Consider the following 27994-nt stretch of genomic DNA (forward strand, 5'->3'; position numbering starts at 1 on the left):
CGGGTAACTGACCAAATCGTGACGTAGGTGAAAACCCTCTATATGCTAATCAATGACTAGAAGATAACTACACATAAGCTACATAAATTCACCAACTAACCATACATACAACAACATAAATGTCCTGTTTCATTCTACATGTTGTCACTTCTTGAGTCGCTACATCATTGTCTGACTCTGGTTTGAACATAAGTGCATGTCTGTGCGAGTGCAAGCTGTTGAAGCTCTGCCCTCTGTGCCTCGAGCAGCAGCTCATTTGCATTTAAAGGAACAGACACAAAATGGTGCATTTTTGCTCACCCTCAAAAAGTTACAATTTTAACATGCTATATAAAAATAACTGTGGGGTATTTTGAGCTAAAACTTCACATACACACTCTGGGGACATCAAAGACTTATTTTACATCTTGTGAAAAGGGCATTATATCACCCCTTTAATCCTATGAATTTGGACATAGTAGGCTACTACTTTGCGTATACACTGTTTTTCAAACTATTTAGTATGGAAGTAGGCATATTTGGATGCAGGGTATGCTGTAGGCTTGTGAAACAGAAACCAATCTCTCACCGGTGCTACTTTCAAGTGTCTCATATCACTGCGTGGCCTCTTCCTCTTTCTCTCATACAAACACAACTAGAATAGGTAATTGGCGCCACCTTGCTTCTCACAATAGTTAAGTTAGCCTAAGAGAACTTCAGTTTTGTAATAGCTTGATGAAAGCTATCATTAAATCCTTTGATCCCTTGATAATATTGTGATGTTGTTTCAGCATTCAACTTGTTGTAATGGACTATTTATCTTAGCAGAAGCTTTAAACTAATCTACAAAAATCAACCACAATCAGTAGAAACAGAATGTGCTTTAATGCCAAGTTTACACACACACACACACACACACACACACACACACACACACACACACACACACAAGAATTTTGTCTTGGTGACAGGATCTTTCAGTGCAGAAAAAAAAGTACAGACATTCATAGGGATATAGACAGTAAAATGGAATATATCACAATAATTAAAAGGCAATACAATTAAATACAATAAAACACAATACAGTAATAAAAAATCTAGAATATACACAATGGACAGAATTCTATATACAGATATGCTATATGCAGATTTACAGTTATGTGCAAAATGGAAGTGTAGTATGTACAGATGGAAAGTAGAATGAATGTACAGAGATAGATAATAGGTTTATAATATATTTATATTATAGTCACACTATGAACAATGAAGATATCCTTTTGGCAGTTTTAACTGTTCAGGTGGAAGATTGCCTAAAGGAAAATGCTGTTCTTGTGCCTGGCTCATTCTGGAGGTGTAAAATTCTTTGAGGTTGAGCAGGGGGCACCAATATTTCTCTCAGCAGTCCTGACTGTCCGTTGTAGTTTCCTTTTGTTTGATTTGGTGGCTAAACAGCCAAACAGTTTTAAAACAGCCATGAATTGGTAATAAAAAATATATTTGAGAATGCTGAGGACATCTGCTGGTCATTTTTTTTTAATTGCAGTGGCATCACCAGAGAATGTCTAATAAGGGGAGAACTTCCACTCTCAGTAAACTTCCGGCTTCTTGCAGTTCCACTCTGGTTCCATATGAGGGCGCTCACAGGACGAGTGCAGAATGAATGGAGGTCTATGGAGCTATACCCCTCAAAATCAACTTTTCTCAGGATATAATTTTTTGTCTAGTAATTTGAATGTTTTATTCGAAAGGAGATGCAAAGAAATTACACATTGCTGTGTATTAGATTTTTTAAAGTCACTTATTTGCTTTAAAAAGTCTGGTCCCACTTTATATTAAGTGGCTTTAAGTACTATGTACTTACATTGAAATTAATAATTTGATACAATGTACTTATTGTGTAACTACATGTTTTTACATTGTACTTACATTTTAAAAATTCTTGCATGTAATTACAGCTGTAATTAATTTATGTAATTACATTTGTAATTACACAGTTGACCCTTCCCTTACACCTTAAACCTACCCAATCCACCACACCTGTCCCTAACCTTACCCATATCACACCTCAATAGCAGCAAAAGTGTTTTACAATACAACATGAACACAATAAGTACATTGTACTTATTTTTTGATGTAAGTACATAGTACTTAACGGCACTTAATATAAAGTGGGACCAAAAGTATTTTAGAATGTCAGTGACGTCACACACATCGTACGACCAGAGATACGGCTTTACGGCAATCCTTCAGTCACTTTGGTGCTTTTGCGCTCTGCACTTTCTTTTCTTTCAAGGCATCGACAACACAGCTGACACAGGTAAATACACATGCTAGAAGAATTTTTGTTTTGTTGTTTTAAAAGACCACGCAGAAAATACACACACACACACACACACACGATGCCATCAAGCGGTATCTCTGGTCGTAATCAGTCCTTCACTGACCAATCAGCGTTCATTAGCAGAATGCTAGCGTGTTATGGGCAACAACAACTCAACCTGTAAGAAATCGAAAGGACATAAGTACTCGTTCATTCAACTTTCGACCTATAATCTATATTGAACTTGCAAAACCTACAATCAAATCTGAGATTTCTCAACGGCAATCGGGTGAAAGAGACAAATTTAGCCGTCTAGCTCCATAGACTCCCATTCATTTTACACTCATGGGCGATCGCCCCCAGTGGAACACTGGTGGAACTACAACCAAAATTCGGTACAATAGGACTTAATAGGGAGCGGCCAGAGTTAATTTGCAAGATGTGTACACATCACTGTGCAAGATGTGTACACATAATCATTGTGTCACGGTTGATTTAATCAAAGTGAAAAAAGCCATGAATCTGATTGCAGCAGTCTTTAATTAAGAAAAACAAAACAAACACAAGAACAAGAACAAGAACAAATCCAAACCAACTTAAATAATGACGAGAACAGACTAAGAACCAAATGAAACTGGATATATGGTGCGTTCAAATCATCTCGTATGGATCGTATAGTTGAACGCACATGAACGCCACCACAATGTCGTAAATACCAGTGGGGAGCTCGGGATTTTCGGTCCGATCTTTACGAGTTGTAGGCGTGTCACTGAGAAATATGGCGGAATACCACAATACTTAAAGGTATTTAGTTGTCAGGCTTTTCTATTTAAAGCGCAGTAAGCTAATTGCCTGCACAGAATATGATGGCATTATAATATAACAATGCAACATGTAGCCTAACGATAAAGTTGGCAGTGGCTTCATAAATTAATTAAAAACATAAAAAAACTAAGTACAACTGATGCACATTTCTTTGTTCTTCATTTTCTAGAACAAGAGTTTAAGAACCTTAATGTATTTTTGTGTAATTAACTAATAAAGAGAAAGTACTCCGCCATCTCTTACTCCGACGAAAGTGACTTGAACGCACCTGCCTTCGTAAACACGACTTCCCACCTCGTACGTACGAACTTCCCAGGAGGACTTGAACGCACCAATAAATACACAGGCCAATGAGGGAGAAAACAATGAACAAATACGTTTCTAAGGCAATTAGGGAAACAGAAAGTAAACACAGAGAAGTAACAACAGAAACCAAAGGGAACAGAAATACATTACATTACAGTACCCCTATAGAAAACAAAGGTTGCATTGTGTTGTTGTCAATGTGCAGGTCACACAGAAAATTATGTTATAATGTGGTCTAGTGATAAGGTCTTTCACTATTGTTGGACATTTAATATTCAACAATATTATTGATCTGCCTTATTTAGGGTGGACGATGATGCAATTTTCTTCTAGAAACAAACTTTGTAGTATTATTTTCATGCTATCAATGTGAAGCTGCTTTGATTCAATCTGTATTGTAAAATGCGCTATATAAATAAAGGTGACTTGACTTGACTGTGCGGCGGAGATGGTAGCACGGAATAAAGCCGCTCATGCCAGCCTCCGTTTCTGTCACTGCTTTATTAGTTGTCCAGCACCGTGGCTACATATTGTCATATTCTAAGACAACATTGCAAACCCTCCATGTTGTTTTTGGCGTAGTCCCACCAACACAATGTCATTACCATGGAAACCAACACAGATATTCCAGAAAACTAAAGAGATACTGGACACACACATCAGATTTGAACAGATCTGATGTAGAGAGTAGTGACTGTCAATCATTTGGCTCAGACTCCAATTGGATACACAAATAGTCAGATATGAACTAACAATGTGAATGTAATCTAAGATGGAGCCATAGGTAGTGAGGAAAACAATGGAGCTGAGGGGATGAAGGAGTCTGGTGGAGATGAAGAGGTGATCAGGCACAACCACAGGCCAGGAAGTCCACAAAAAGTTGTCCTTATTAAACTTATATGAATTACAGAGGCAATTACAATACATCTATTCAGAAAGGTACTTCTTCATTCAAGATTTAACTAATTTAGCATAAGCTTACTTCTCTATGACATCCTTTCTGCCCATAGTTCCCCATTGTTGAAAACCATGTCATTCGTTCCTCATATTCAATGATCTCAAACAAGGCTGACTCACATTTTTATGACCGGATGAGATCACTCAAGATGAGTTTCTTTACTGTAAGTGCTTTCATGATATTTTTTTCCATAGGTGCTGGAGAATCATGCACTGAGGTAAGTTTTTTAAATCTGGATTTAAATCTTTGTTCTGCATTACTGTTGTGAAATTTTAACATTTACTTAACCATTTACTTAGATTACTGAGAATCTGCACTACTCATGCATGGGAAGAAACCTCAGCTACATACCACCAACTATTTCTCCATCAGTTCAAACTCTGGATTTCAGTTTTAACGTTTTGAAACACTTACAGAAGACTGTATTCCCAGTTTTGTCTTTTCTACGAGTCCTTGATCTGTCAAGGTAAGCAATGTTATTACCATCTAAATGTCTTGATGTACAATGTCTTGTTCTATAAATAATATTGAATTTATGTATTTACTTTCAGATGCCACATCAAGCACATTGAAAATGATACTTTCTACAATGTAAATAAATTGACTTCATTGATTCTCACTGGAAACCCTATTGCATATTTTGGACCTGGATGCTTGAATTTTTTACATAAACTACAGAGACTAGTTCTTGTGGATGTTGGTCTCGCGTCCTTAGACCTTCAAATTAATAACCTTACTAAGCTACAGGAACTTAGAGTTGGAACAAATAACATCCAGTCCGTGTCTCTCCCTCCATTCATGAGCACCTTTAAAGATTTCAGTTTACTTGATCTACATGCCAATAATATATCCATCATCAAAACTGATCACACTGTTGTGTTGCAAAAGATTGGCAGAAACATGACTTTGATTCTCTCTAGGAATCCATTATTACACATTGAACCAGGAGCTTTCAAAGATGTTTATCTCAGAGAGCTGGATATTCGATCTGCCTTTGTTTCATTTGCTGCTCAGAAAGTTGGTCTAAAAGCTCTATATGGTCTTAATGTTAAAAGGCTGATGTTCGGAAAGTACAGGCATGATAACAATATTTTCCCATCAGATTCAGACTATTTAGATGGCCTTTGCTCTATTTATTTTCGTGAGGTATATTATTACATAAAAGAAAGACCTAGTGGGCAAATTAATATATTTCGCTGTATGATTAACGCCACAATTGTAGCTGTGAAGGGTGGTCTAATTCGTGATATTGCGTATGTGCCATTTAATGAAATTAAGGAGATTTACTTGATTAACAATAAATTAGATACTGTGCCATGTAAACTACTTTCACATCTTCATACTTTAGAAAAAGTAGTATTTACACAAAACGTTGCAACCCAAGTTGAATCCTTTATAGACATGCCTAAGCTTCAGTATGTGGATCTGAGTTCAAACCAAATTACATTAACATCATGCTGCTCAGAAATGTTTTTGGACACTCATCGAATCAGATATCTAAATTTGAGTTTAAATCCACAAATCGGTCTTTCTGTTCCAGCATTTGATAGACTTGATTCCCTTGAAATTCTAGATTTCCATCATACAAGGGTTGTAGGTATGGGACACCTTTCACTTTTGTCTAACTTAAAGTATTTGAGGTATCTAGATGTTTCTTATTCCAGTATCACTTTTGCTAACATATATTGCTTTTATGGGCTGAGCAGTCTTAATGTTCTCAAGATGGCTGGCAATCATTTTCAGGGTGATGTAATAAGATATTTATTTAATAATCTCACAGTTCTAGAGCACCTTGACATGTCATACTGTCGTATGGTAGAGTTACACCCAAGCTCTTTTGAAAATCTTAAAAGACTTCGAGTTTTGAATCTGAGAGGAAACAATTTAATGACTATAGATTTTCTTATCCACCCAAGCCTGAAACAATTAACATCATTTTATGTTGATAAAAACAGCATTACTAGCATCCCACTTCATGTTCTCCAAAAGTTGCCCGCAAACCTTTCAGAGTTTGATTTGTCCTCCAACCCCATCGATTGTTCCTGCTCCAAGACTGATTTTATATTGTGGATCATCCAAAATCAGAAAGTTTTGAAGCAATCAGAAAATATTTTCTGCAAAACCTTGTCACCAAACTCAGATTTTAGAGCAGTGGACTTTGACATTGACAGCTGTGTGCACAAGAAAAGACTCACAATTGTTCTATCATTAAGTTTTGTTTTATTAGTAGTTGTGTTATCAGTCTTGGCTTATAGGTTCCAGTTTTATCTTCAGTATTGCTGTATTCTACTGAGAGGCTACAGATCACCTGGACAACAAGAATGTTCCTATGATGCATTTGTGATTTTCTCCAGCTATGATGAAGTCTGGGTCATGAATGAACTGATGGAGAATCTGGAGAACGGTGTTCCACCTATTCATCTTTGCCTTCACATGCGGGACTTTCAAGCAGGGAAGTCTATCACGTCCAACATTATTGATGAAGGAATAATGGGCAGTCGTAAAGTCATTGTGGTTGTGTCTCAACACTTCATTGATAGCGCCTGGTGTTGCTTTGAGTTTGAATTAGCTCAGTCCCGGTTTATGATGGAACGCAATGCCAACATCATCATCGTCATTCTGGAAGATGTGGAAGAGACGAAGACTAAGAAAGTGTTTGGTCTTCATAAGCATCTGAAAAAGAACACGTACTTGAAGTGGAGCAGGGACCCTTTGAGTAACATGAGATTCTGGATACGGCTCAGGAGAGCTGTTATTGCCAGTAAACAATAATATTGTTTCGAAAATTGATCATTCCTATGTATCCCTTGGATAGTTTGTCAGTACAGCTTTCTAGTCATGATACATTTTATTGAAGCTTTAGTAACAGCTTCTAATCATTTCTAATAATTTATTTTTATTAAATAAACTGGTGCTTCATTTTTTAGCCATGTATTTAAATAAGTATGGTTACATTTTATCATGTATTCAACCATTTTTGGCAAATATGTTATTATTCATTGTAAATACTGCAAACAATGGGCTTCAGAAATGAACAACTTCCCTTTTGGAACAAACATGAAAAACTACAACAATAGAGTGTATACATATTTTTCAAATGCTATGTGCTTTACAGTGAAACAGATTCAAGCTCCATTCCCAGTGATATGTGTATTTGTTAATAGAAAAATACATGGTTTAGTGTATGATGATACTATGATAGCTGAATTTCCTCCATCCTGACTACGTAGTTTGTTCTTTGTCACTTTTCTTCTTTTTTGAAAGTTTTCCATAGATTTTGCACAGAATATTTTATTGCAATCATTGCATCAAAGAAAAATATCTCCCTAAATCTTAATTATTTTGCGAGCACACTAAAAAGTCTTGTTACTCATAACCACAAGCAATGTAAATATTAACCAGGTGCTAAATGTCTGAAACAGTTCTGCACTGAGTTTTTTCATTTATAACACGGCTCTCTTGAATGCTTGATTATGATTGGTAATTTGCAGTAAAATATTCCTGAATAATCACTTATCATCCGATTAAAGTCGTGGTTACACTATCTCTGTGTCTGAAATTGCATACTTTTACTAGTAGGTATTACATTTAATTTGAAACTTGCTTCGCAACCGTTAAATAAGTATTCTATAATATATAGTATGAATGTGTGTATGAATGCAATCCAGACTTACTACATCTGCCATATTGTCACTGTCATGTGACCAACAGCATCAGTTGCATCACTTCACTGCTATTCACATCCTCTCCAGTTGCCTCATGGGATAGTAAATGTCCAGTGGATGCACACTTCTTAATCTCACCGGAAGTAGTAGGTCATCCGGGCACGTCTTGCCTATTGTTTTATTAAAGGGGTGTTTGATTATGATTTCACTTTTTAACTTTAGTTATGTGTATGCTGCTGTTACAACATATGCAAAGTTACAATGCTCAAAGTTCAAACCAAAGGGAGATATTATCTTTTGAAGAAATTGCTTTAAGGACTACAAAGGCTGGTAGGGACTACACGACATTCCTCCCAGTTTAGTGACATCACCAGACACCAACCCTATAATTAACATAAACCCCGCCCCCTGAACATGATTATCAAGACAGAATAGAGGGTTTTCACGACACGTCATCAGTCCGGAAGTCGGCCATTTTGGAGGCACTGAACGTAAACATTGCCATTGAACTGAACGGACTCGCAAATTTGGCTGATTATTGCTTCTGAAAAATGGTCGAGTTTTGGTCTGTACTCATCGGTCGCACCGAGAAAAAACATTTCTAGTTCTATAGACTGCCGAAAGTTAAAGAGAAGAGTGCAAAAAACTGATGAAAGATGGCGTTTGTGGTTGAGAGAGGCACAGCATCAGCCACATGTGTAAATGAAGCGTTAACTATGGCTAAAATGTTGACATAAAATAGTTAACTATGGTTACATTCACACTGTCAGTCCAAATCCGATTATCTTTGTATCCGATTGGAATATGATCTAAAATGATGTCCACACTGTATTGCAACTGTTCAGATCCGATTTGTGTGTCCACACAGCTCTTTGACAATACGGCAATGATGTTGCGTTGATGGAGGGGTTTGCATTTGCAATATAAATGTTTTCTTATTTAAATTTTACAATATGGAAATGTGTAGACAATCTGAACGTAGCCTAGCCAAAGTCGGGATACGAAATAGAAGTAAGGACTAGAGAAGCTAGCTCATTCAGATCTTTACCACATATTACCTTAAGTTTGTCAAAATTTTGAGCTCTTTCCTGCTTACCAAGTCCTTCTCTATATGATTTCGCAGCTTCCATGTGTTTTTCCCGTGGTTTAGACATCAGAAATTAGTGTAACAATGTGTTCAGTAGTACATAAACAGTGCAATCCATGCCGTTGTTTACATCCGAGTACCTCCAATATGGCCGCGCATCCGGGTAACTGACCAAATCGTGACGTAGGTGAAAACCCTCTATATGCTAATCAATGACTAGAAGATAACTACACATAAGCTACATAAATTCACCAACTAACCATACATACAACAACATAAATGTCCTGTTTCATTCTACATGTTGTCACTTCTTGAGTCGCTACATCATTGTCTGACTCCGGTTTGAACATAAGGCTAAAAGTTTTTGAAATTTTCAGTGCATGTCTGTGTGAGTGCAAGCTGTTGAAGCTCTGCCCTCTGTGCCTCGAGCAGCAGCTCATTTGCATTTAAAGGAACAGACACAAAACGGTGCATTTTTGCTCACCCTCAAAAAGTTACAATTTTAACATGCTATATAAAAATAACTGTGGGGTATTTTGAGCTAAAACTTCACATACACACTCTGGGGACATCAAAGACTTATTTTACATCTTGTGAAAAGGGCATTATATCACCCCTTTAATCCTATGAATTTGGACATAGTACTACTTTGCGTATACACTGTTTTTCAAACTATTTAGTATGGAAGTAGGCATATTTGCAGTATGCTGTAGGCTTGTGAAACAGAAACCAATCTCTCACCGGTGCTACTTTCAAGTGTCTCATATCACTGCGCGGCCTCTTCCTCTTTCTCTCATACAAACACAACTAGAATAGGTAATTGGCGCCACCTTGCTTCTCACAATAGTTAAGTTAGCCTAAGAGAGCATCAGTTTTGTAATAGCTTGATGAAAGCTATCATTAAATCCTTTGATCCCTTGATAATATTGTGATGTTGTTTCAGCATTCAACTTGTTGTAATGGACTATTTATCTTAGCAGAAGCTTTAAACTAATCTACAAAAATCAACCACAATCAGTAGAAACAGAATGTGCTTTAATGCCAAGTTTACACACACACACACACATTTTGTCTTGGTGACAGGATCTTTCAGTGCAGAAAAAAAAGTACAGACATTCATAGGGATATAGACAGTAAAATTGAATATATCACAATAATTAAAAGGCAATACAATTAAATACAATAAAACACAATACAGTAATAAAAAATCTAGAATATACACAATGGACAGAATTCTATATACAGATATGCTATATGCAGATTTACAGTTATGTGCAAAATGGAAGTGTAGTATGTACAGATGGAAAGTAGAATGAATGTACAGAGATAGATAATAGGTTTATAATATATTTATATTATAGTCACACTATGAACAATGAAGATATCCTTTTGGCAGTTTTAACTGTTCAGGTGGAAGATTGCCTAAAGGAAAATGCTGTTCTTGTGCCTGGCTCATTCTGGAGGTGTAAAATTCTTTGAGGTTGAGCAGGGGGCACCAATATTTCTCTCAGCAGTCCTGACTGTCCGTTGTAGTTTCCTTTTGTTTGATTTGGTGGCTAAACAGCCAAACAGTTTTAAAACAGCCATGAATTGGTAATAAAAAATATATTTGAGAATGCTGAGGACATCTGCTGGTCTTTTTTTTTTATTGCAGTGGCATCACCAGAGAATGTCTAATAAGGGGAGAACTTCCACTCTCAGTAAACTTCCGGCTTCTTGCAGTTCCACTCTGGTTCCATATGAGTGCGCTCACAGGACGAGTGCAGAATGAATGGAGGTCTATGGAGCTATACCCCTCAAAATCAACTTTTCTCAGGATATAATTTTTTGTCTAGTAATTTGAAAGTTTTATTCGAAAGGAGATGCAAAGAAATTACACATTGCTTTGTGTTAGATTTTTTAAAGTCACTTATTTGCTTTAAAAAGTCTGGTCCCACTTTATATTAAGTGGCTTTAAGTACTATGTACTTACATTGAAATTAATAATTTGATACAATGTACTTATTGTGTAACTACATGTTTTTACATTGTACTTACATTTTAAAAATTCTTGCATGTAATTACAGCTGTAATTAATTTATGTAATTACATTTGTAATTACACAGTTGACCCTTCCCTTACACCTTAAACCTACCCAATCCACCACACCTGTCCCTAACCTTACCCATATCACACCTCAATAGCAGCAAAAGTGTTTTACAATACAACATGAACACAATAAGTACACTGTACTTATTTTTTGATGTAAGTACAACGCCACTTAATATAAAGTGGGACCAAAAGTCTTTTAGAATGTCAGTGACGTCACACACATCGTACGACCAGAGATACGGCTTTACGGCAATCCTTCAGTCACTTTGGTGCTTTTGCACTCTGCACTTTGTTTTCTTTCAAGGCATCGACAACACAGCTGACACAGGTAAATACACATGCTAGAAGAGTTTTTGTTTTGTTGTTTTAAAAGACCACGCCGAAGATACATACACACACACACACACACACGATGCCATCAAGCGGTATCTCTGGTCGTAATCAGTCCTTCACTGACCAATCAGCGTTCATTAGCAGAATGCTAGTGTGTTATGGGCAACAACAACTCAACCTGTAAGAAATCGAAAGGACATAAGTACTCGTTCATTCAACTTTCGACCTATAACCTATATTGAACTTGCAAAACCTACAATCAAATCTGAGATTTCTCAACGGCAATCGGGTGAAAGAGACAAATTTAGCCGTCTAGCTCCATAGACTCCCATTCATTTTACACTCATGGGCGATCGCCCCCAGTGGAACACTGGTGGAACTACAACCAAAATTCGGTACAATAGGACTTAATAGGGAGCGGCCAGGTTCTCCGTAGACGGGCTCTGGCATCACTCTAAACACAAGCAGCTACAATAATGCTTGGGAAATTACAGCAAATTAATTTGCAAGGTATTGATTATGCATTGGTGGAAAGAGTTAATTTGCAAGATGTGTACACATCACTGTGCAAGATGTGTACACATAATCATTGTGTCACGGTTGATTTAATCAAAGTGAAAAAAGCCATGAATCTGATTGCAGCAGTCTTTAATTAAGAAAAACAAAACAAACACAAGAACAAGAACAAGAACAAATCCAAACCAACTTAAATAATGACGAGAACAGACTAAGAACCAAATGAAACTGGATATATGGTGCGTTCAAATCATCTCGTATGGATCGTATAGTTGAACGCACATGAACGCCACCACAATGTCGTAAATACCAGTGGGGAGCTCGGGATTTTCGGCCCGATCTTTACGAGTTGTAGGCGTGTCATTGAGAAATATGGCGGAATACCACAATACTTAAAGGTATTTAGTTGTCAGGCTTTTCTATTTAAAGCGCAGTAAGCTAATTGCCTGCACAGAATATGATGGCATTATAATATAACAATGCAACATGTAGCCTAATGATAAAGTTGGCAGTGGCTTCATAAATTAATTAAAAACATAAAAAAACAAAGTACACCTGATGCACATTTCTTTGTTCTTCATTTTCTAGAACACGAGTTTAAGAACCTTAATGTATTTTTGTGTAATTAACTAATAAAGAGAAAGTACTCCGCCATCTCTTACTCCGACGAAAGTGACTTGAACGCACCTGCCTTCGTAAACACGACTTCCCACCTCGTACGTACGAACTTCCCAGGAGGACTTGAACGCACCAATAAATACACAGGCCAATGAGGGAGAAAACAATGAACAAATACGTTTCTAAGGCAATTAGGGAAACAGAAAGTAAACACAGAGAAGTAACAACAGAAACCAAAGGGAACAGAAATACATTACATTACAGTACCCCTATAGAAAACAAAGGTTGCATTGTGTTGTTGTCAATGTGCAGGTCACACAGAAAATTATGTTATAATGTGGTCTAGTGATAAGGTCTTTCACTATTGTTGGACATTTAATATTCAACAATATTATTGATCTGCCTTATTTAGGGTGGACGATGATGCAATTTTCTTCTAGAAACAAACTTTGTAGTATTATTTTCATGCTATCAATGTGAAGCTGCTTTGATACAATCTGTATTGTAAAAAGCGCTATATAAATAAAGGTGACTTGACTTGACTTGACTGTGCGGCGGAGATGGTAGCACGGAATAAAGCCGCTCATGCCAGCCTCCGTTTCTGTCACTGCTTTATTAGTTGTCCAGCACCGTGGCTACATATTGTCATATTCTAAGACAACATTGCAAACCCTCCATGTTGTTTTTGGCGTAGTCCCACCAACACAATGTCATTACCATGGAAACCAACACAGATATTCCAGAAAACTAAAGAGATACTGGACACACACATCAGATTTGAACAGATCTGATGTAGAGAGTAGTGACTGTCAATCATTTGGCTCAGACTCCAATTGGATACACAAATAGTCAGATATGAACTAACAATGTGAATGTAAGATGGAGCCATAGGTAGTGAGGAAAACAATGGAGCTGAGGGGATGAAGGAGTCTGGTGGAGATGAAGGAGTGATCAGGCACAACCACAGGCCAGGAAGTCCACAAAAAGTTGTCCTTATTAAACTTATATGAATTACAGAGGCAATTGCAATACATCTATTCAGAAAGGTACTTCTTCATTCAAGATTTAACTAATTTAGCATAAGCTTACTTCTCTATGACATCCTTTCTGCCCATAGTTCCCCATTGTTGAAAACCATGTCATTCGTTCCTCATATTCAATGATCTCAAACAAGGCTGACTCACATTTTTATGACCGGATGAGATCACTCAAGATGAGTTTCTTTACTGTAAGTGCTTTCATGATATTTTTTTCCATAGGTGCTGGAGAATCATGCACTGAGGTAAGTTTTTTAAATCTGAATTTGAATCTTTGTTCTGCATTACTGTTGTGAAATTTTAACATTTACTTAACCATTTACTTAGATTACTGAGAATCTGCACTACTCATGCATGGGAAGAAACCTCAGCTACATACCACCAACTATTTCTCCATCAGTTCAAACTCTGGATTTCAGTTTTAACGTTTTGAAACACTTACAGAAGACTGTATTCCCAGTTTTGTCTTTTCTACGAGTCCTTGATCTGTCAAGGTAAGCAATGTTATTACCATCTAAATGTCTTGATGTACAATGTCTTGTTCTATAAATAATATTGAATTTATGTATTTACTTTCAGATGCCACATCAAGCACATTGAAAATGATACTTTCTACAATGTAAATAAATTGACTTCATTGATTCTCACTGGAAACCCTATTACATATTTTGGACCTGGATGCTTGAATTTTTTACATAAACTACAGAGACTAGTTCTTGTGGATGTTGGTCTCGCGTCCTTAGACCTTCAAATTAATAACCTTACTAAGCTACAGGAACTTAGAGTTGGAACAAATAACATCCAGTCCGTGTCTCTCCCTCCATTCATGAGCACCTTTAAAGATTTCAGTTTACTTGATCTACATGCCAATAATATATCCATCATCAAAACTGATCACACTGTTGTGTTGCAAAAGATTGGCAGAAACATGACTTTGATTCTCTCTAGGAATCCATTATTATACATTGAACCGGGAGCTTTCAAAGATGTTTATCTCAGAGAGCTAGATATTCGATCTGCCTTTGTTTCATTTGCTGCTCAGAAAGTTGGTCTAAAAGCTCTATATGGTCTTAATGTTAAAAGGCTGATGTTCGGAAAGTACAGGGATGATAACAAGATTTTCCCATCAGATTCAGACTATTTAGATGGCCTTTGCTCTATTTATTTTCGTGAGGTATATTATTACATAAAAGAAAGACCTAGTGGGCAAATTAATATCTTTCGCTGTATGATTAACGCCACAATTGTAGCTGTGAAGGGTGGTCTAATTCGTGATATTGCGTATGTGCCATTTAATGAAATTAAGGAGATTTACTTGATTAACAATCAATTAGATACTGTGCCATGTAAACTACTTTCACATCTTCATACTTTAGAAAAAGTAGTATTTACACAAAACGTTGCAACCCAAGTTGAATCCTTTATAGACATGCCTAAGCTTCAGTATGTGGATCTGAGTTCAAACCAAATTACATTAACATCATGCTGCTCAGAAATGTTTTTGGACACTCATCGAATCAGATATCTAAATTTGAGTTTAAATCCACAAATCGGTCTTTCTGTTCCAGCATTTGATAGACTTGATTCCCTTGAGATTCTAGATTTCCATCATACAAGGGTTGTAGGTATGGGACACCTTTCACTTTTGTCTAACTTAAAGTATTTGAGGTATCTAGATGTTTCTTATTCCAGTATCACTTTTGCTAACATATATTGCTTTTATGGGCTGAGCAGTCTTAATGTTCTCAAGATGGCTGGCAATCATTTTCAGGGTGATGTAATAAGATATTTATTTAATAATCTCACAGTTCTAGAGCACCTTGACATGTCATACTGTCGTATGGTAGAGTTACACCCAAGCTCTTTTGAAAATCTTAAAAGACTTCGACTTTTGAATCTGAGAGGAAACAATTTAATGACTATAGATTTTCTTATCCACCCAAGCCTGAAACAATTAACATCATTTTATGTTGATAAAAACAGCATTACTAGCATCCCACTTCATGTTCTCAAAAAGTTGCCTGCAAACCTTTCAGAGTTTGATTTGTCCTCCAACCCCATCGATTGTTCCTGCTCCAAGACTGATTTTATATTGTGGATCATCCAAAATCAGAACATTTTGAAGCAATCAGAAAATATTTTCTGCAAAACCTTGTCACCAAACTCAGATTTTAGAGCAGTGGACTTTGACATTGACAGCTGTGTGCACAAGAAAAGACTCACAATTGTTCTATCATTAAGTTTTGTTTTATTAGTAGTTGTGTTATCAGTCTTGGCTTATAGGTTCCAGTTTTATCTTCAGTATTGCTGTATTCTACTGAGAGGCTACAGATCACCTGGACAACAAGAATGTTCCTATGATGCATTTGTGATTTTCTCCAGCTATGATGAAGTCTGGGTCATGAATGAACTGATGGAGAATCTGGAGAACGGTGTTCCACCTATTCATCTTTGCCTTCACATGCGGGACTTTCAAGCAGGGAAGTCTATCACGTCCAACATTATTGATGAAGGAATAATGGGCAGTCGTAAAGTCATTGTGGTTGTGTCTCAACACTTCATTGATAGCGCCTGGTGTTGCTTTGAGTTTGAATTAGCTCAGTCCCGGTTTATGATGGAACGCAATGCCAACATCATCATCGTCATTCTGGAAGATGTGGAAGAGACGAAGACTAAGAAAGTGTTTGGTCTTCATAAGCATCTGAAAAAGAACACATACTTGAAGTGGAGCAGGGACCCTTTGAGTAACATGAGATTCTGGATACGGCTCAGGAGAGCTGTTATTGCCACTAAACAATAATATTACATTTACTGTGGATATATTATGTTTTGAATAAATAAATTTTTGAACAATCTTAAGAAGATTTATTGCATTTTATGTTTTTCAACCATTTCTCACAGATTAAAGTTAGTTCTCCTTTAAAATTCTTTCTATTCACCATGGGAATGCACTTTTAATATTAATAACTTCCCTTTTGAAACAAAAGGGAGAAGTGAGAGTTGCTTGCAAGCATGCAGTACTTCGACAATAGAGTATTAACAGATTTATATTAAATGGTATGTGCTTTACATCACAATGATCTTATATCGTGAACAGATTATTTTCCTAAACTCAATCTGGATTCTTGTGAATGCTGGAGAAGGACAGGAATGTACCACGGTAAGAACAATACATATAGTTTATATATAGTTATTGTTAATATAGTTCATATATGTGCTTTAAGGCTAGGTTCTTAGAGAATACTATTTGTTTATGTGAGTGTTTATGTATTGTTATTTTGATCGAAGGCTATAGTATTATAAACATGCTGGACTTCTGAACTTATTTTGTATTTTTTGATGCTCAGGTTCTATAGATTATAATATAGTTCTATATATTATATTATATTATATTATATTATATTATATTATATTATATTATATTATATTATTAGTCATTTATAATTAGCCTCATTTTCTAAGGGAAGGGAAAGGGAAAATTCAGATCGTATGTAGAAATGCACTTTTTCTGAGATTTTCTATCTATCTATCTATCTATCTATCTATCTATCTATCTATCTATCTATCTATCTATCTATCTATCTATCTATCTATCTATCTATCTATCTATCTATCTATCTGTCTATCTGTCTATCTGTCTGTCTGTCTGTCTGTCTGTCTATTTATCTTATAGAAAAGTAAACAGGCTTTAGGATCTCTCAGACAGATGAAAATCAGAATCAGAAATACCAAAAGTATGTTTAAAAAAAATAAAAAAGGGTATTATTGTGTCTTTGTTTTATTAATAGATAATAGAGAATATGGAATACTCATGTTCTGGGAGAAATCTGACTCACATTCCCAGCAGTCTTCCCTTCACTGTGACGTCTCTGGATTTCAGTTTCAATTTCTTGAACTCTTTACATAAGTGTGTATTTCCTATATTGTTCAATTTGCAAGTTTTGGACCTCACAAGGTAAACTAATGCTACTGATCATTAATCATAATGCACTACAATTTAAACATGTTAACTATTTTTTAATGTATTAATTTTTAATCTTCTGGGCTTTCAGATGCCACATCAAGCACATTGAAAATGATACTTTCTACAATGTGAAGAATTTGACTACTTTGATCCTCACTGGAAACCCTATTACATATTTTGGACCTGGATGCTTGAATTCTTTACATAAACTACAGAGACTAGTTCTTGTGGATGTTGGTCTCGCGTCCTTACAGCTTCAAATGAATAACCTTACTAAGCTACAGGAATTTAAAGTTGGAACAAATAACATCCAGTCCGTGTCTCTCCCTCCATTCATGAGCACCTTTAAAGATTTCAGTTTACTTGATCTACATGCCAATAATATATCCATCATCAAAACTGATCACACTGTTGTGTTGCGAAAGATTGGCAGAAACATGACTTTGATTCTCTCTAGGAATCCATTATTACACATTGAACCAGGAGCTTTCAAAGATGTTTATCTCAGAGAGTTTCACATACAAGCTGCCTTCGTTTCATTAAATGCTCAAAATGGGTGTCTAAATGCTCTTACTGGTCTCAGTGTGGATAAGTTGTTCGTTGGAAGTTACAGAATGCAATGGAAAATCAATGTGTCAGATTCTAATTATCTTGATGGTCTTTGTTCAGTTAATTTCAATGAAATATATCTTATTCAGAAAGAATTCTCTGATTCTGAAATGCACTTGTTCCATTGTATGATCAATGCGACAAAAATCACACTGAAAACTGGATATATCAAAAGAATGGAACATGTTCAATTTCACCATCTTAAGGAACTGTATTTAGGTCCCACTAAATTATCTACTGTACCAGTTGTTTCACACATACCAAGCTTAGAAAAACTGGTGGTGAAGAATACTGTGCCTATATCCTTTATTGGTATTGGTATTGGTGTCAGTGACCTGTCTCTTCGTCATGTAGATTTGAGTGGAAACTTTTTGATTTTGAAGGACTGCTGTAACCAATTTTTTCCAAGGGCACCAAATATTCAATTCTTGAATCTTAGTCAAAACTCAGAGATAGGGATGGTTAATAAGCCATTTTCTGGACTTGAATTGCTTGAAGTGTTGGACCTCCACCATACAAAACTAGTCATAGTTTTTTACTTTGGATTTTTACAAGGTCTAAAAAATTTAAAGTATTTGGATATTTCCTACACAAGTATTACTTTAACAAGGTACAAGATTTTTCGGGACCTGCAAAATTTGACTGTGCTTAAAATGGCGGGAATCAGTTTCGGTGGAGATATATTGAGATATCTCTTACAAAATCTTACACATTTGGAAGTTCTTGACATCTCACACTGTGGCATCGGAGTAATCTCCAGGACATCTTTTACCGGCACACAGGTACTCAGGCATTTATATTTAAGTAAAAACAAGTTGATGATTTTGGACTTTCTGACCCAACCAGAGCTGAACCATCTTACATCAATTTATATCGATAAGAACAGCGTTACTAGCATCCCACTTGATGTTCTCCAAAAGTTGCCCACAAACCTTTCAGAGTTTGATTTGTCCTCCAACCCCATCGATTGTTCCTGCTCCAAGACTGATTTTATATTGTGGATCATCCAAAATCAGAACATTTTGAAGAAATCAGAAAATATTTTCTGTAAAACCTTGTCACCAAACTCAGATTTTAGAGCAGTGGACTTTGACATTGACAGCTGTGTGCACAAGAAAAGACTCACAATTGTTCTATCATTAAGTTTTGTTTTATTAGTAGTTGTGTTATCAGTCTTGGCTTATAGGTTCCAGTTTTATCTTCAGTATTGCTGTATTCTACTGAGAGGCTACAGATCACCTGGACAACAAGAATGTTCCTATGATGCATTTGTGATTTTCTCCAGCTATGATGAAGTCTGGGTCATGAATGAACTGATGGAGAATCTGGAGAACGGTGTTCCACCTATTCATCTTTGCCTTCACATGCGGGACTTTCAAGCAGGGAAGTCTATCACGTCCAACATTATTGATGAAGGAATAATGGGCAGTCGTAAAGTCATTGTGGTTGTGTCTCAACACTTCATTGATAGCGCCTGGTGTCGCTTTGAGTTTGAATTAGCTCAGTCCCGGTTTATGATGGAACGCAATGCCAACATCATCATCGTCATTCTGGAAGATGTGGAAGAGATGAAGACTAAGAAAGTGTTTGGTCTTCATAAGCATCTGAAAAAGAACACATACTTGAAGTGGAGCAGGGACCCTTTGAGTAACATGAGATTCTGGATACGGCTCAGGAGAGCTGTTATAAAGCAATAATCTGTGCATGTATACCGTACATGTGAATGTATTGAATTTTATCAAATAAACTGATGCTTTTTTATTTAAACTAAGAATCTAAAGACATCACATTTGATTTCGTAGTCAATCATTTTTCACAGGGCTGTAATGCTATTGTTTGCTGTGAAAACAGCACATAGGCTTTTAGATCCTCTTGGCAATGCACTTGAAGCAAAAGGGAGAAGTGAAAGTTGCATGCACAATACAGTGTAAACAGATCTTTATCAAACACTACTGTGCTTTGTGGTCAAATAGATTTAAGCCCCACATCTCATGAATGTGTTACTGGAAACACTGATGTGTACATTTGTAAAGTAAAATTCTATAAATAGAACAGAAAAGTTCCTAGTTTAGTGCATGATGACTCTATAGCTGAATTTCCAATCTTCTGACTGTCGTTTGTTGTTTTTCTCCTCATTACGTAATAGTTTCACATATCTCTACCTCTATCTGAACTTCAAAGTTCAAATACAAATTTTAATGAAAGAATTTTAACTTTTAAAAAAATGTAACATTTTTGGCATTTCAAAAGTCATGTCCATTATATCGACGATGATGTAGGCTACTTGTAAGCAATTTAACTACTTTGATTCTCACAGGAAACCATGTTACACATTTTGAAACTGGATGCTTCAATTCTGTATAAATTAAATTTTCTTTGACATTTGATGTAGATGTGGAAATAAATTAAATTACAGAGCCTCTGGTCTGTGTTATCAAAATGACTTTAAACTGTTGCATGTAGGCATGATTTAAGTGGACATTTTTATTAATAAAATATTATTAAGTTTATATTAGTAAATGTAGCTTTTATTTTACTATACGTGGCTATTGAATGCTTTATTCTTGGTTGATGAATGTTCTAAGGTGTGCAATTATTTAAGTTTATTATTTAAGTGATTGAAGTTTATTATTTAAGTGAATGCTGCTAAAGTAGTTCCAGGCAGGTCTTGACCGCATTACAGTTCCATATTACAGTTCCATACTTCGCTAAATCATTATTTTAGTTATTTCATAGGTCCTTACAGCTTACAACAGCGAAAGAACCAAAACCCACAAAGACTGACCAAGCAAATATATAACAAACAATATGATACAAATGACAAGCTATATCAATGTTTCCCCCTCAAAATCACGTTTATTAATCTATTGAAAGCACGCTCTCTTTCTCCAGCTCTCTCTTCTACAAACACACACACACACATACACACACACAAACAGCATATGCTTCGCGTCGTCACATTATTTTTCGAATAATCGGACCATCGTCAATTTTTCCCTACTTAACCACTGGAGGAAACTTACAGACACTTCACTCATGGTTTACTGTCAACAAAAGGGCCTTTGTACAAAGATGTTTTACAATGTTTATGTTACAACATTCACATTTTTGCTTTTCTTTGTTTTGACATCAGCTGTCTCAGGAGATGTCAGCATCTAACCTGCTAAACTGGTTTATCACACACGGTTCACATTCCTCTATATAATGAATGTGTTTGTACAGTTTCATTGAAACTACTTTTTACCCCACAAACTAGTCTTTGGATTATGCAGAGAGAGTTTTAACATGTCTCGGAGCAGTACAGCAAACCAAAGCCGATACAGCACTCTGGAGAAACCCAGACGCAATGGAAGATACAGCAGCTCCAGCAGCCGGAACAGCTCCAGAGAAGTGCTATGTGATTTCTGTCTGGCAAAGAAGAACAAGGCAGTGAAGTCATGTCTGACGTGCTTAACCTCATTTTGTGAGACGCATCTCCAGGCTCATTATGAGTATCCAGCTCTCATGAAGCACAAACTGGTGGCAGCAACAGGGCAACTGCGTGAGAAGATCTGCGCTGAACATGATAAACTTTTGGAGGTTTTCTGTCGTTCTGATCAAGCATGTGTTTGCGTTTTGTGTATCATGGAGGAACACAAAAAACATGATATTGTTTCAGCAGCAGCTGAAAGGACAGAGAAGCAGGTGAGCTTATCAACAGAGAGAACAAAATGACTCATGCCATGAAGAACCGTAGTATATGCTTTTTTTAAACTTAATCATGATGATCATTGATAAACAAGTCAATATTTAGTGCTTTCACTTGGTTGGAAGATTAAAGGGATAGCACAAAAATGACAATTCTGTCATCATTTGCTCACCCTCAAGTTGTTCCAAACCTGTATGAATTCTGAACACAAAAGAAGATATTAATTTAGAACAACTTAAGGGTGAGAAAATGACAGAATTTTCATTTTTGGGTGAGCTATCCCTTTGACAGTCCAGTGTGTCACGAATTTTTCAACAGAAACAGCTTGGAGCGAAACTGATGACTTCACAGCAGAAGATTGAGGAAAGGTCGAAGAAATGGCAAGATCTCAGGCAGGCAGTGGCATCCATAAAAGTACGAATTTTAGAAAATAATTGGGAAGAATCCTCTGTTTATATCTATTATGTCACTTAATTACTGCTGTTACGCTGACTTGCCCACAGCAATGTACAATACATGTGTATTTCTGTTTTATATTATTAAATTAAACATTTTACAATAAGGTTCTATTTATTCCAATTAGTTAATACTTTAGGTCAGGGTTTCCAAAAGAGCGAGGAAACTGCTGGGGGCTTGAGAGTTGATGAAAACGAATAATTCATTATTTTCATAGAAATGAAAATGAATGAGTAAAGGCTAATTTAAAAAAAAGAATTCTGTTTGAATATGCTGAATTTTAAGTAGGCTATCATTACTCCAGTCTTCAGAGTCACTTGATCCTTCAGAAATCATTATGCTGATTTGATGCTCAAGAAACATTTATTATTATTATTATTATTATTTTTATTGTTATCAAAACAGTTGTGCTACTTAATATTTTTGTCAAAACTGTGATACATGTTTTTAGGATTGTTTGATGAATAGAAAGTTTGGAAGAACATAATTTATTTGAAATAGAAATATTTTGTAACATTACAAATGTCTTTACTGACACTTTTGATCAATTTAATGCATACTTTGGGGCCGTTCATACAGAATGTAATGTAAACACCCGCTAGATGGATGTCTTTAATTATTATTATTATTTAATGTACTGACCCCATTTGAATAGTAGTGTATATATATTTAAAACATATTTAAATATATATATGTTTTTCATCTGCAGTGAGAGAAGTAGGCTAAAAAAAAATCTAATGTAGTTTAATGTTAATTTCTACGTTATCTTAAATATTTAACATCTTAGTTTAATAAATGAACATCAATTAAATATACATGAATTATTGATGAATAGTAAGTTTTATAAATTAAATCAATAATTAATATTTAAAAAATTGTTAGTTTGTGATATTTAATGCATTAATTATGTTACTAAATTGAACATTATTGTAAAGTGTTACAATTAAATGATCTCAAAATGCTATTTTCTTATTTAACAGGACCTCAAATTTGAAAAAGGTGCTCTGCACTTGTTCCATCTCTGTTTGACTGGTATTGTAAATGAAATCTGTGAATGTGCAGACCCTATCTCATCTATGGTGTTTTTCTCATTCCAGCACTCATCTCAGAGTGTATTGGATGAAAACGAGCGTATTTTCACTGAACTGCTGCGGGCACTAGAGAGGAGGCATGGAGAAGTGAAGGAGATGATCCGAGCCCAGGAAACCCTTCTGCTGACACGTGCAGAGGGACACCTGGCCAGGCTGGAGGAGGAGATTACATTACTAAGAAAGAAACATAATGACCTGGAGCAGTTGTCCCAATCCGATGATCATATCCACTTCTTACAGGTATTGTTGAAAAAGTGCTGTGACCCATAAGCGCAGTTGCTTTTTTTGTTAAACTGTTCCCTACTACAGTACGATAAAATAACATTTCTGCTCCCCCCCCCCCCCCCCCCCAGAGCTGGCAGTCTCTTTCTGCTCCTTCTGGATATGAAGACTTGTCCAAGGTGACATTAGCCCCTCACCACACATTTGACAATGCAAAGAAAGCCATCTCTGACCTGAAAGTGCAATTAGAAGACATAAGCAAGGAAGAAATGATCAAAATCTCATCAGCAGGTGCTTAAAACTCTTATGTGTGTGTGTGTGTGTGTGTGTGTGTGTGCGGTGTGTGTGTGCGTGTATATATATATATATATATATATATATATATCACACATACACAGGTATATGTATACACTACCATTCAAAAGTCAGTAAGATTTTTTTAAATGTTTTTGAAAGAAGTCTCTTATGCTCATAAGGCTGCAATTTTCTGATTAAAAAATACAGTAAAAACAGCAATATTATGAAATATTATTACAATTAAAATGTTCTCTATTTGAATATATATATTTTAAAATGTAATTTATTCCTGTGATGGCAAAGCTGAATTTTCAGCATCATTACTCCAGTCTTCAGTGTCACATGATCCTTCAGAAATCAATGCATTCAATTTAATGTAATGTAATATATATATATATATATATATATATATATATATATATATATTTTTTTTTTACACATATGTTTTTCATCTGCAGTAAAGGAGGTTAAAATTCTCCAGACTGTGGACCCAGCAAAAAGGGAGGACTTCTTAGAATGTAAGTTTATAATCAATATAATCAACAGTGAGACAGTAGTTTTATATAGAAACACATTTGTTTATGTATTGTTAATTAAACAACACCCTTTCTCGATCTAGACTTCTGTCAGCCCTCAACAGATCCTTCAACAGCCCACCCGAACCTGCACCTGTCAGACAAAAACACAGTGGTGCGGATGAGCAACGAGCCGAAGTCGTACCCGGAGCATCCCGATCGCTTCCAATACTGGCAGCAGGTGCTGTGTAAGGAAGGGCTGGCCGGCGGTCGCTACTACTGGGAAATGGACTGGAGCGGCACAGAAATAGACATTGCTGTGACTTACAGAGGAATTCAGAGGAAAGGAAATGACAAAGCTGGCAGCTTTGGGGGGAATGACAAGTCTTGGAGTTTGTACTGCTCTGAATCCAAGTATTCCTTTGTACACAACAACAAAAGCACCACTATATCTGTCCCCAGTTCCTCCAGGATAGGGGTGTATGTAGACTATGAGGCTGGAACAGTGGCATTTTATAGTGTGTCTGACAAAATGAAGCTTCTGTATAAGGTTCAAACTAAATTTACTGAACCCCTCTACCCTGGCCTTGGAGTCTGGGGATACGGAACTACAGTGCGACTGTAAATATAGAGATACGTTTGTTTGCTAAATGTTTGATCAGCATGTGGTTGTCACATATTTATCTTATCTAATTTATCATTTTAGTCAGTTCAGTGAGAACAGGAAGTGAGTCACTTTGCATCCCTCTTTGGACATCTGCATCGAAATAAAATATGAATCACTGACCTCATTCTGACAGGTATCAGTCGCTATATCAGTTATCACTATCGGCAGTGGGCCAACTTAGAAAATAGCAAAACGTTGATTTTTTCCCCCCCAAATATAAATCGGAAATTAGCTTATTGATTTATTTATAATGTCTTGGTTCCAAATACTCAAGACCAGGCGTGTCCAATCCTGCTCCTGGAGGGCCACTGTCCTGCAGAGTTCAGCTCCACCCCCAATTTAACACACCTGAACCAGTTAATCAAGGTCTTGCATTCTGGAACCTTCCAGACAGGTGAGTTCAGGCAAGTTGAGCTAAACTCTACAGGACAATGGCCCTCCAGGGCCGAGTTTGGACACCCCTCTAGACTGCCACTCCATTCCCCATCAAAAACATAGAGACTGGGTATATTTTGTGTGCATAGTAGATATAAGGATTATCTGAACAATGACAAGTATCACCTGTGAATCCTTCACTATGATGTGTTACTTGTTTTATGATTCCATTACTACATAAAACAATACAGTATGTTTATCATAGGGCAAAAAAACAAACTGTCTTTTATTACACTTCTGAAATCATTTTAATCAAAAAAGCGTGGTTACACTTTATTTTAAGGTGTCATTGTTACAGTGTAATTATATATTTAAGTACTGAGTAATAATAATTAACTACATGTAGGGTTAGGGTAGGATTAGGATTTGGTTGAGGGTTAATTGCATGTAATTATGCATAATTTAATCTTATTACTATAAGTACATGTAACCTATGCATTGGCCTTCTGTTTTTAGTCAAACGTCCAGATGTGGGAAACATATGGTATATCTCTCCACTAGATGGAGCCATTCCAAACTTGTTGAAAGTTATAATTTGTTATACTCATTTTTACAGTAATACTGAGCAAGGCAACTCGTGTGTTTTGAGTTGTTTTATCTTGAATTTGCACGTTTTAAAATTGATTGCAATGACCGATATGACTAAGTCTACATCATTGTGAGGCTTAAGAAATATTTATATGCTCAGAACGAGACAAACTTTTCACAATCAATATCAACATTCACAAGTCTGTTTTTATGACTCATACATCACTCATTCTTCTGACCACATGTTCTTATCCATGAATATTATTTTCATCATACGCACAATATCATCAGCCGGTTATGTCAGAATATCAAAAGAACAAAGAACATGTTGATGGGGAAGAAACACGCAGAAACGTGAACATTGATAAGGATTGCTATTATGCAGCAGTGGACTGAGATACTGTTTCAGCAGTTGCACATCTATGAAAGTGTGTTGTCTTCAGATTGGCTGTTGTGGGAAATAGTAGAAAAAGGAACTGTATTTAATTACTTGTGAAATACAGCCCAAATTTATTGATGAGTTTTGTTTTTATAGGCTATTCTGTGAAATGTATAGCTCTGAATAAAGTACAAACTGTGCATTGTGAAAGCTCTATACTACATTTTTTTGCTCTCTGATAATAAATACTCAATATGTCTGACAAATAGACAGAATACGTTTGGTAACAGCTATTCTGAAAATCTGACCAACCCAGTCAACAGGATAATAGTGCCAGCTGTGATGCTTGTTGGATAAAAATTGCTTCTTAAACAAGATGAGCAATGCGTTGAACATTACAACAACAGTAGCACATCTTATCAGAAAGGAACTCATATCAGAATGTACTAAAACTCTAATATAATTGTTTTAAATCATGGGAAGTACATTTTGTCTGGCAAAACATATCAGCATGTACAACCTCTTTATTAAATACAAGTAGCACATTTTGTTAATCTATTATGATAATCATATGTTCATACAGCAAGATTATTTGTATATTTTTATTATTTTTTATTTACTTACATTTAATGTTTTGTAATGTAAAGGTATCTCAACTTTGTTGCACTCATCGGACACCAGCTTTTCAAGACATCAGCCAGTCAGGCTCACATTTTCAAACAGAAGCATTGCTGGTGCTAAATAAGTTTGAAAGGAGAATAAGCAGAGATTCTGATGACAAGTAAATAATCATTAAAATAGTTGGTTTAAGCATCTTATTTAAGACACTGATGAAAAAAAAAAAGGAAAAATAAAATAAAAAAATACAAAAATCATATTATTTTGTATGTTTATTACTAATAATATTATCAGTGTAACAAGTTTAATTTTAGTTAACATTAACATGAATTTGGGTTAACATTTGAAGATGGCAGAAAGAGTCTATGTGTATTAGCCTATCACAGATGATAAGAACTGCAAAAACAATGATCCAGTAACTTAGATCATTTTCAGCAAGTACGTCAGGACATTACGTCAAATGATCACTTCAAGCTACCTATCTCACATGATGTACAATGGCTTCTCCATCAAACAAATACAACACTAACTAAGCCTACATATCATTAATGAATCTGGCTACTAAATCAAAAACTGAAATACACGTAGCCTACCTTAATATGTAACAAGATAAACGACATGTCGATTTAAATGTTATTAAATTAGACTTTTTATGAACCATGATTAAAATAATTAAGAATGTTTAAAAGTGTTAACACAAAAGACCATCTGGGTAACACACATAATTTAACTAATTAAGTAATTACCTAAACAACATTTAACGTAAAATTCGCTGTACATAGATACAAAA

At 35.9% G+C, this 27994-nt stretch overlaps 4 protein-coding genes across 4 annotated transcripts; all 4 read left to right on the plus strand.

The window, feature by feature from the left end:
- Nucleotides 1-4481: 4481 nt before the first annotated feature.
- LOC311069451 (toll-like receptor 4) lies at nt 4482-7932 on the plus strand. The gene is made up of 3 exons (XM_084092631.1): nt 4482-4605; nt 4688-4854; nt 4940-7932. Exons 1-3 carry the CDS (start codon nt 4483-4485, stop codon nt 7158-7160), a joined length of 2511 nt encoding a protein of 836 aa, XP_083948757.1. The 5' UTR covers nt 4482; the 3' UTR covers nt 7161-7932.
- Nucleotides 7933-13856: 5924 nt separating this feature from the next.
- LOC311070014 (toll-like receptor 4) lies at nt 13857-16592 on the plus strand. Its single transcript, XM_084093643.1, has 3 exons — nt 13857-13980; nt 14063-14229; nt 14315-16592. Exons 1-3 carry the CDS (start codon nt 13858-13860, stop codon nt 16533-16535), a joined length of 2511 nt encoding a protein of 836 aa, XP_083949769.1. The 5' UTR covers nt 13857; the 3' UTR covers nt 16536-16592.
- A 212-nt stretch (nt 16593-16804) lies between these two features.
- tlr4bb (toll-like receptor 4b, duplicate b) lies at nt 16805-20019 on the plus strand. Its single transcript, XM_084093646.1, has 3 exons — nt 16805-16895; nt 17524-17690; nt 17788-20019. The coding sequence occupies exons 1-3, from the start codon at nt 16812-16814 to the stop codon at nt 20003-20005; spliced, it is 2469 nt and encodes an 822-aa protein (XP_083949772.1). The 5' UTR covers nt 16805-16811; the 3' UTR covers nt 20006-20019.
- A 1561-nt stretch (nt 20020-21580) lies between these two features.
- ftr14l (finTRIM family, member 14-like) lies at nt 21581-26793 on the plus strand. Its single transcript, XM_084093736.1, has 6 exons — nt 21581-21992; nt 22315-22410; nt 23550-23783; nt 23897-24056; nt 24521-24580; nt 24682-26793. The coding sequence occupies exons 1-6, from the start codon at nt 21594-21596 to the stop codon at nt 25200-25202; spliced, it is 1470 nt and encodes a 489-aa protein (XP_083949862.1). The 5' UTR covers nt 21581-21593; the 3' UTR covers nt 25203-26793.
- Nucleotides 26794-27994: the final 1201 nt, after the last annotated feature.

Source organism: Abramis brama (genome assembly GCF_963993115.1).
Source record: "Abramis brama genome assembly, chromosome: 19".
Classification (NCBI taxonomy): domain Eukaryota; kingdom Metazoa; phylum Chordata; class Actinopteri; order Cypriniformes; family Leuciscidae; genus Abramis; species Abramis brama.

Excerpts from the sequence above, each read along its gene's own strand:
- LOC311069451 (XM_084092631.1), top strand. The coding sequence starts at position 4,483 with ATGATCTCAAACAAGGCTGACTCACATTTTTATGACCGGATGAGATCA. Across the intron at positions 4,606-4,687 it reads CTGGAGAATCATGCACTGAG|ATTACTGAGAATCTGCACTA; the intron begins GTAAGTTTTTTA and ends CCATTTACTTAG. Across the intron at positions 4,855-4,939 it reads CGAGTCCTTGATCTGTCAAG|ATGCCACATCAAGCACATTG; the intron begins GTAAGCAATGTT and ends ATTTACTTTCAG.
- LOC311070014 (XM_084093643.1), top strand. The coding sequence starts at position 13,858 with ATGATCTCAAACAAGGCTGACTCACATTTTTATGACCGGATGAGATCA. Across the intron at positions 13,981-14,062 it reads CTGGAGAATCATGCACTGAG|ATTACTGAGAATCTGCACTA; the intron begins GTAAGTTTTTTA and ends CCATTTACTTAG. Across the intron at positions 14,230-14,314 it reads CGAGTCCTTGATCTGTCAAG|ATGCCACATCAAGCACATTG; the intron begins GTAAGCAATGTT and ends ATTTACTTTCAG.
- tlr4bb (XM_084093646.1), top strand. The coding sequence starts at position 16,812 with ATGATCTTATATCGTGAACAGATTATTTTCCTAAACTCAATCTGGATT. Across the intron at positions 16,896-17,523 it reads AAGGACAGGAATGTACCACG|ATAATAGAGAATATGGAATA; the intron begins GTAAGAACAATA and ends TTTTATTAATAG. Across the intron at positions 17,691-17,787 it reads CAAGTTTTGGACCTCACAAG|ATGCCACATCAAGCACATTG; the intron begins GTAAACTAATGC and ends CTGGGCTTTCAG.
- ftr14l (XM_084093736.1), top strand. The coding sequence starts at position 21,594 with ATGTCTCGGAGCAGTACAGCAAACCAAAGCCGATACAGCACTCTGGAG. Across the intron at positions 22,411-23,549 it reads AGGCAGTGGCATCCATAAAA|CACTCATCTCAGAGTGTATT; the intron begins GTACGAATTTTA and ends TTCTCATTCCAG. Across the intron at positions 24,057-24,520 it reads GATCAAAATCTCATCAGCAG|TAAAGGAGGTTAAAATTCTC; the intron begins GTGCTTAAAACT and ends TTTCATCTGCAG.